The sequence below is a fragment of the Syzygium oleosum genome, unplaced genomic scaffold (assembly GCF_021117445.2).
Source record: "Syzygium oleosum isolate NSW1041296 unplaced genomic scaffold, Sole_v2.1 Sole_v2.32, whole genome shotgun sequence".
Taxonomy (NCBI): Eukaryota; Viridiplantae; Streptophyta; class Magnoliopsida; order Myrtales; family Myrtaceae; genus Syzygium; species Syzygium oleosum.
This window is the reverse complement of record NW_026607516.1, coordinates 2,115,485-2,125,019: the sequence shown is the minus strand read 5'-3', so window position 1 is coordinate 2,125,019 and position 9,535 is coordinate 2,115,485. Positions and strand designations below refer to the sequence as shown.

Genomic DNA, 9,535 nt, shown 5'->3' with positions numbered 1-9,535 from the left:
TTTTCCTAAATCGCTAAACAAATAAAAACTAACAATTTTCCTTAAAAATAATTTCTTTTATCACGAAGTCTTCAATGAAACAAACACATCTTCATTTTTCCGTGCCTTTTCTTCCTTCCTGGTTCTTCAATTAGGTATGGTGGGTAACAAATGAATATTTAGCCATATGAGTATTTAATTAAAAATAACTGTGGATAGCGTGTGTCTATATATGTGTGTGTAATCTACGAATTAAAAATTTGATTAGAGGAAGAGGGTCCGATCCTATCCCCTCTAATGAATTGAATTAGTCAACATATACAAATATTTTCTTCGTTTGTACTTATGGCTATGACTTTTCAACCGCGAAAACCAACTTTAACTCGTCTCTTGAACCCCGTCGCCAATCTCTCGCGTAATACAAATATTACCGCGTCAAGCTCGGTCCATACGCAGAAGAAGAAACAGAAACCGCCCACCTCCTTCTTCCTCCTTTCTCTCTCCCTTCCTTCACAACCCCTTATATATAGAGCCAAACCACACACCCTCTTTCCTCTTCATAGTCTTCTTCATCTCAACACTTCTCATTACATTCATCTCCTCCATTTCTTCCAATCACAAGCTTCAAGCTTTCCAAGCGGTGATCTTCAACCCAGAAAAGGAAAAAAAGAAGATGAAGCGAGCCTTGGAAATCACCTTAATGTCGGCAGAAAACATACAGCTCAACAAAAAGCCCGTGAAGAACGCCGTCGTGGCGGTCCGGGTGGAGCCCGGCAACGAGTGCTCGACCAAACCGGCGCTGGACAGTGGAACAAACCCTACGTGGAACGAGAATGTCGTGGTTGACCTACCGCTGCATACGGGCTTCATTACCGTGGAAGTGAAGTGCAAGAGCTCGTCGGGTAGTTACAAGCTCGTTGGCGGGGCGACCGTACCGGTTTCGGACTTCGCTGGGGATTTTGGCACGCCGGAGGGCTACGTGCATTTTCTGAGTTATAGGTTGAGGGATTCTAACGGCGTGCGGACAGATGGCATCATTAACATTTCAGCGAAAATGGCCGCGCCAGCACCGACACGCATGTATGAGGTTCCGCGACCGGAGATCGGAGTGCCGGTCAGTGATCAGAGGAAGATGATGGCGGCCGGCGGATTGGTGACTGGAGTCCCAGTTTGGTACGCCCAGCCTTGTAGATGTTGAAGCCAGAGCTGATCAAACTAAGTTGACCTTTTGTGTTTAGACTGTTTTCTCTTGTGCCAACATAACATTGTAAACACAGTATGTGCAATTGAAAATTTCGATGGACCAATAATATATGGGTGTGGTAAACATCCTCAATTTGAGGCCGGCCATTCTATTTCTAAAACGCGACTTTCTTTTTTCTTTTCTCATGGGCTTTCTCTTGGCTCTCAGCTACACAATCTTGCTTCCTAACTATCATAGAGAGAGCATCTACCTGCAAAAAGCTCTGGTTTATATTTGAACACTGTAATATATTCACGGCAAAAAGCTCTGGTTAGGAAGCTACTTTTAACTTGGCTTCAAAGTGTTGAAGTGGAGAATATGCGCTCTCGAAGTAGACTGTATGCATCTGGTCACGTCACGGGAGGCGAGATTTGTCTTTTAACCATTGCCTACGTGGGTTGAACCAATCAAAGCCACTAATCACATGAGTCTCACTTGAAACCCAGATGGATCTTACCAATATTAATGACTCAGATTATATATGGTCTACGGATCCATGTTCATTCGAGTACTTTTCGTTTAGGAGACAATTACAACACGATATAGTTAAGCTAAAATGGATAGATTTCAAGCATATATGATGAAAGGGTTAAGATTGCGTTTGGTTAAGCTTCGGGGAGATGTAAAGCCAATTTCGCAAAGATTTTTGAATGAAGGTGTATTTGCCGAAAGCAAATAAGGTTTGGATATCTGATTTTGGTTCATATTTTTTAAAGCAACTTAGAAGTAAAAAAAGAAAAAAAGAAAAGAGGGCAGGCAACTGGGCGACCAGTGGCAAACAGGCGAGGATATTGGCGAGCTTTGGCGAAGACCACAAGCAAGCATTGACGGCAACCAAAGGTGATCGTCGGCCAGGTGAACATCAACTGGGGTCGATGAAGCCATGGATGGTTCTCTTCTCAGTCTCAGTTCTGCTCACTGTTGAAGCTCCGTGTTCGAAGACGATGATATGCACAACGCCTAAGTGTGGATGAACTGAGCAGGTGATCCGTCGTTTAGGCAAAATAAGCTGTACAATGTTCTTTTCCTCTTTGAATTCTCCTTTTTTTCCGACCTTTTTTTACTCTCTTCGAATCCAACCGCTAAGATTGATTCTAGGAAAATTAGATTCTAATCATAGTTCAAGAACATATGGAGATTCGTAAACAATTTTAGATGAACAACGTGACCTTCTACCACAATCCCACAATACTCTATAAAATGACCCTTAAAAATGTGAACCTTACTCTTGTTTATGCGTATAAATAATTACATTTTACGCATGAACGAGGATCATTGGCATGCACTTTTGCAACCTGCAAAAGCTCTAAAGTTTCAAACACGCGTTTCTTATTTAACAGTAAATTCATGTTTTTTTACGTCTAATGTTTTGTATTTAAAATGATGGAGTCCAGCAGAAATATATACTATATAATGACTTAAAACACTTGGATCACGGCTTAATAATCAAAGGGGTGAGAGAGTATGTTCATATCATTTCAAATTTGATGACAGTGAAAGTTATTTTTGTTGTCGGCTAAGTTCGTATACCAGAAATTGAAATCAAACATCAGAAAAACTAACCTGAAAGCAGTACAAATAAATAAACAGAATGTTGATCCGAGCCCAAAGAAGTAACGTCGTGTCCTTAAGACGAATTTGGCCCCTCAATCAGTACCCGAGGATATTGGACAATCGTCTCCCAGGATAGAACGGATCTCGTTCCTCTGAAGTGGTACGTATTCAGAGGACTCCTTCGAACGCAACTTCGCAGAATAATCACACAAAAAAAAAATGACAATGATGAAGAATGAGAGTGCAGCAATATGACTCGCGGAAAAAAAACCAGAGAATTACTCTCTGACGGATGTTATTTTTTAAAAAAATAAAGAGCCGGAATGAACAGTTGTTAATAACCGAAGAGTTTCGTTCGGTCATGTGCGAATGAATAGTCACCAAGCGAATTTCGAATATAGAAGGACGAAAATGAAGAGTCACAAAGTGAACAATTTCGTTCGGTTCGGTTACTCTCACTCTTGGACACGAACAGACATATTTGTTCGAAATAAAAAGAATAAATTCAGGAAAAAATAAAACCGATGGTAACCCGGGGTCGGCCGGATGGACAGCGGCGGTGAAATCGACCCAGCATGGCGTAGGTCCTCTCTCTTCCACAAAAGTGGGGTACCCCTTAGGGCTCAAACCCATTTGAGAGGCTCAACTATTTAAACACATCTCTCATCTCTCTTCTATTCAATGTGGGACTCCTCCATCCACATCTCTTATTCACTTTACAAGGGATTTGTACCTAAAATTCCAACAATCCCCCACATGTGTCAAGTCACGAATATAATATAACTTGGTCTGCATTCATCCATGCAAAGGCGACTTGCGAAACGACTTGGAGAGCTGTATATTAACTTTGTCATGTATATCCGCAACCACGCACGGGAACAGCAACTTCGCTAGCAAAGTCTCTCGCGACTCATCATCGGTCGCCCCAACAACAAATCACAAATCCAGCTCCATCTCTTTTTGTCTGGTGGGAAGGAATAAAGAGTGAATAACTCCAAAGGAGGGGAAGATGTCAAATACAACTGCTTCGTGCTCTCAGTATCAGCAAATTGGAAAATTATGCGACGTAATCATAGTGACCGAGACCGATATCGTCATGATGTCGTCACCCCGTATTTGCAAAGGCTAAGGATATTATAAATTTGTGACTTTTGCGTTGACATGCGGTCATCGTCTTCGTCGACTCCTCTTGTCGTCACACCATACTTAGCCTAAATAAGTGCGTTGTATCGTAAGTTCCCTCTAGGTCAACAATAAGAAAATGCCGTCAATGATCCGTTGCTAGAAGAAAAAACAATAGCACTTCCTTTTTGTTTTGGTCATAAACAATAGCACTACTTTATATAGCGTAAAAAGAGAGAGCACGGGGCGGAGTGATGAATATTTTCTTCCTCTTTTTTTAGTTAATACGACTTAGCATGCGTATGGAAGTTGAGTCAAGCGTTCCATCCGCATAGGAATTCTCATTATTATCCAAATGAACAACACCAGTGCTTCGCTAGATCCACCTTATTAGCTATTTTGTTTTGTGAATGTGCATTTTAATAACTTAAACACAATAGCAATATCAGAAATACTAAAATGATTCTTTCCTATATAAAGCCAAGCCCTTCGTTCGACATGAATCCTAATAATGGGTTCGTGTCACTAATTCTAAAAATCCCGTTAGAATCAGTAGACGTCAACGAGGTAGTTTGGCTTTCTACTATGCTAAAGAAGATCTATTTCAAGAGTTTAAGTAATTAAATGAAGAAACTGACACACATACCCATATATATAGATATATATGGAGAAAATTTTAAATAAGGGCATGAAGGGAGACATTTACTCAAAAAAAAAGGGGCATAGAATGGATTTGGTTTCAAATAAAGGTTTGAAGTGATTAACTTGGTCTTAGATAAAGGCCAATCTCACTAATGTGATTTTTTTGAGGATTGGAACAGGGGCACTTTTGTCCAGAGGCGAGGTCGGCCTCGCCATGGCTGGGTGAGACTCGACCTCGCGTTGTAAAAAAATTACCCATGGCTGGGTGAGACTCGACCTCGCGTTGTAACAAAATTACCATTTCTAAGGCTCCGTTTGCTTCACAGAAAATGTTTTTTTGGAAGTCATTGTCCAGGAAAAATAACAATAGTTTCCAGTGTTTGATTGCAATTTGAAAATGAATCGGAAAATATTTTCCGTCGTTGTGTAAGAGAACTTGACTTTATTTTCTTAAAGAGACATGCACTATTCGTATGATCTGGTATCATCAAAATACTTTCCGATTGCCGAGGATCCCGGCTCAAGCGTCATGGACTGGGCCCCGGCCTCAGGAACTTGGTTTCAACCGCCGGGGTTCCCAGGCCCAAGTGTTGTGATCATGGTTGCAGGAGCCGGGGTTTTTTGGACCCAGCCACTAGGAACCTAAGCACAAGCGTTGAGTACCTTGTCCAATGAAATTATATCTACTACGAGATTTATAATCGTATATTACTATATAATATAAAGTCAAATTTGCATCTTTCTCGTCCAGTAATAATTTAAGTTTAACTATTAACTTGGATCACAGTTCATTACTCTTTTAATCTATTTTCTTGTATATGCATATGGGTTCATTGCATATATTTGGTAGATATTGATGATTTTTTAATGATATTACATTGTTTCCATGGATATTGATGCATAGTAATAATTTTTGACGTTATTCAATTATAGTGCACTTCCATCAGATTTTACTTTTTTATCATATATTCATGCATGTTGCATATTTTAGTTTATATTAATCTATGCATGTTTCCTAATTTAGAATTTCCTATATGTAATGCATTAGAAATTATGAAATAATTTAGGAGATCATGGATTTTAGTTAGTATATTTTTCCCGGTTGATGAGTAACCGTTTGTGCCCGCCTACTAATTTATTAATTTTCCCTTGGTGATTCACCCCGAGAAAGGTCACGACGATGTTTTCTTTCTTAACATTCAGAATAGAATGGTGGGATAGTCATCCATGGAAGGGATCTAACTTAAGCTAGACAAGCAAAACATCTAAGCGAAAAACCCAATTTATGGTCCAAACAACAATTAATTACATCATCGGCCATAAAGGAAAAGACCAATAAGCTACAATTTAACTACTGCAAACATGATAATACGTGGTTTTTGTTTTAAGGAGTCGTATGAATTTAGTACACAAATGAATATGCACGTATGATTTCATGTGAGAATTGTTGTAAAATAAAATGGACGAAAGCAAAAGATGAAGAAAGAAAAGAATAAAAATAAATAAAAATTTGAAAAAATAAAAATAATAATAAAATTTTAATTCAGGTAAAATTGTCACATATGTACGGACTTTTTTGGCGTGATAAAATTGTCACTTTCCTTAAGGATCAAAAATAGTTGTGTAAAATTGTCCCAGTGTACCATGGTAAAAAAATAGTTTGGGGTAAATGTGTCAAAGTGTACAAGTTTAGGGTTTTTCGTGGTATTAACCCTAAAGGAAAAGACCAATAAGCTACAATTTAACTACTGCAAACATGATAATACGTGGTTTTTGTTTTAAGGAGTCGTATGAATTTAGTACACAAATGAATATGCACGTATCGATTTCATGTGAGAATTGTTGTAAAATAAAATGGCTTGAATCAAAGAGCAATCAAGTGGACTTTGAGGATATCACTTTCCTTAAGGATTTATTTGCCCAAAATTGTCTAATGGTCCGCAGAAATCCTCCAGATACAATAAAGTCTAAAATGAGAATACTAGATAGAATTCTCCATTTCTCTCTAGGAAACAAAAGAAATGATGGTTGTAGTTTTCGAAAGAAGACTTGAAGAAATTGATCTCTGTTTTCTTTCTTGCCAAAAACTGACATATATAGAAATCGGTCTTTAAAGAACATTGGCAACTCTTCACGAAAGGTTGCAAAGCTAACAAAGATATTCCTTCGGAAGAAGTTGCAAACTAAATAGATGCAACCCTTCGGAAAAGATTGAAAACTGATCAAGTATAATCTCCAAAAGTTGTCTTGGAAAGACACATGCAAAATTCGGAATAAAATAAATAAATAAATAAATATATAATTCCGAATTTTTATAATTTCCAAAATTACTTAATAAACAAAAAACAACCTTTCAACTAATAAAAATTAATAAGATAACCTTACGAAATAAAATAAATCGCGCAATTATTCGCGCACCCGCACGCGGGTATTGTGTGGACTAGCACACACCCCATTGTCTTCACTCTAAGGAACAAGAAGATATTTACAGTTATAAAGCGGCCCACTTTCTCAAAACTTTCCTATGTGGGGCAAAGGAAAGAGCATTATTTTATTTGTTTTACAAACAAACATCCAACAAGAATTGTTATGTATCTTTGTTTTTTTTTTTCCGAAGATCCAAGGGGAAAGCATCCTGGACAAAGCAAATGGATGATCTTCAAATATAGAAAAATAATTAGGTTACGTAGCAAAATCGTTCACAAATGCCTCGTCAGTTCGCACTCCTATCTGAACAACTAAGGTATTGCGTCTCTCATTGCATAGGGAATTGTACACGCAATGCCAAGCATAAGCATCTTCATATGTAAGTCTAGAATTATTATTCGAATAAAGTAGAAGCATCCGCTCATAGGCTTAAGCCAATTATTTTACATTATCTCGACTTCACGGATTCTCGCGATTTTAATATTTTATGACTCCGTTAATTTCGCAAAAAATGAACGAATTTAAAAAAATTCATAAAATTGATTGCTTGTATCGCTTGACATAATTAATTAATGAAATAAATTTCCATCACCTATAACAATTTATCCAAATATTTTTATGAACGATGAAAATATTTTTTGTTTATTTATTTCAATAAGAGATATAAGTTATCATTTTTAAGAAATTTTTTTACAAATTATTTATTTTTGGTGAAACAAACGAAACCTACATATTTAAAAATTTTATTGATTGTTTAAAAAAATGGGGAATATTTATGCTAGCTGTCCAAGGCACATGTAATGTCATGTTAATTCCCTGACGACTACAAAGCCAATCGCTTTCCCAGAAATTTCATAGTCATTACGTTACTTTCCCCATTTTGAAAAATTCCGGGAGATGGAACCACTTCATGTTTCTTCTCAATTGAGATATCCCGATTCTTCGAAAAAGCATTAACTAAATTATTGATGTAGATGTAGTATGGTTAAGGATGTTTTACCACAGTACTAAGAAAATTGTCAGGGCAAAATTTTATCCTGAATAAGTATCACTTATCTCATAGCCCAGGGAGGTATTTGGCTATTTAATAATGATATTGTCAAATTCTTTTCTCTTTTGTCCAAAAATAGTATTGTCGATAGATCCCGTCACAAGTTCGAAATTCGAAACACACCCTTATTTATGTCACATCTAATTTAAGTAATTATTAAAGTAATGACCTTTGAGTTGGTTTTGAGGAAATTATGAAAATCCTTTCGTTATAATTGAAAGATTGTCAAAACTAGTATTGTGAGGTGATATGAAGGAAACTATTTTATTATATCATGAATGTCTTACGATGATTGTAAGTACCAAAATGTAAAAACTCTTGATGTGGTTTCAAGGAAATTGTGACATCATATATAATAATCACACACGTAGAAGATGCATGTCTTTGGTACAATTGCATTCGAAGGAGCCTATATATTTCCTAGTCCGTCTCTTTCTCTTATCCTAATCTCCTCATCGCAATCAAAGAAGAATCGTTCCACAAATACATATACTTTCGTCGTCTCCGATTCCATTCTTCGAAGGCACACCCACCAGTTTTGCGAACATGTCAGACATAGCCAACACTCACGATCGCAGCTTGGAAGTCACCATCATCTCCGGCGAGGACCTCCGCATCAACGACAGGCCCATCAAGAACAACGCCTTCGTCACCGTCAAGGCCGACTCTTGCTGCTCGCCGTCATCGCACGACTCGACTAAACCGGACGCGCGGGGCGAGAGCTACCCTTATTGGGATGAGAAGCTCCACGTGGAATTGCCCGCGGGCTCGCGCTACATCATTGCCGAGGTTCGCCGGAGGAGCTCCTCGGCCGGAGACAAGCTTGTCGGTACAGCGTGGATTCTGGTGTCGGACTTCGTCGGAGACTACACGCCGGAGAATTACCTGCATTTCTTGAGTTACAGGCTGAGAGACGCCAAAGGCCTGCGCAATGGGATCATCAATATCTCGGTGAGGGTCATCACATCGTCGTGTAAAGGGGCTTCGTCCCGTCCGTGGCGTTCGCCGCCGTCGGTGCTGGAGTTCAAGACGCCAGTGGATCGGGAGAAGAACGGCGGGACAGTGACTGGCGTGCCGGTTTGGTATCCCAATCGATGGAAATCTTAAAAAAATACTGTGTTTCGATTCTAAACTTGCAGTTGGAAAAGAAGGTATGAAAGGTTGATGAGTTTGGGTGTCTCTGGTTACGGCCTGGTTTGAGCTCAAGAAAGTGACGGTCTTGTTGGTGGAGCGTCAAGCGTCTAACGGTGTAAGCGCACATATTGATTTTGTAAACTTTATTACTTTAATGTTTTGGGGGTCCCCTGTTTGATTGGTTCGATCTCCGTTAGAGGGGTTGGAGGGTGAATGTCCGATATGAGAAAATGTCCTTCTTATAATGGCTATAAAGAAAATCATGACATATTTTCTGCCTTTAAACGTCTCTCCATCTCTATATCACAAGGCGCACTAAATTGGTGACTCCTTTTCATCTCGAAATCTTGTCAAAATATGTCACTAGACCATTTTATTTATTA

General features: G+C 38.6%; 2 protein-coding genes across 2 annotated transcripts; both read left to right on the top strand.

The window, feature by feature from the left end:
• Positions 1-428: 428 nt before the first annotated feature.
• LOC115691733 (BON1-associated protein 1-like) lies at positions 429-1,343 on the top strand. The gene has a single exon (XM_030618439.2). It carries the CDS (start codon positions 653-655, stop codon positions 1,175-1,177), a length of 525 nt encoding a protein of 174 aa, XP_030474299.2. The 5' UTR covers positions 429-652; the 3' UTR covers positions 1,178-1,343.
• A 7,221-nt stretch (positions 1,344-8,564) lies between these two features.
• Positions 8,565-9,218, top strand: LOC130135383 (BON1-associated protein 1-like). Its single transcript, XM_056304380.1, has 2 exons — positions 8,565-9,100; positions 9,158-9,218. The coding sequence occupies exons 1-2, from the start codon at positions 8,565-8,567 to the stop codon at positions 9,216-9,218; spliced, it is 597 nt and encodes a 198-aa protein (XP_056160355.1).
• The last annotated feature ends 317 nt before the right edge of the window (positions 9,219-9,535 follow it).

Excerpts from the sequence above, each read along its gene's own strand:
- LOC115691733 (XM_030618439.2), top strand. The coding sequence starts at position 653 with ATGAAGCGAGCCTTGGAAATCACCTTAATGTCGGCAGAAAACATACAG.
- LOC130135383 (XM_056304380.1), top strand. The coding sequence starts at position 8,565 with ATGTCAGACATAGCCAACACTCACGATCGCAGCTTGGAAGTCACCATC. Across the intron at positions 9,101-9,157 it reads GTGACTGGCGTGCCGGTTTG|TTGGAAAAGAAGGTATGAAA; the intron begins GTATCCCAATCG and ends CTAAACTTGCAG.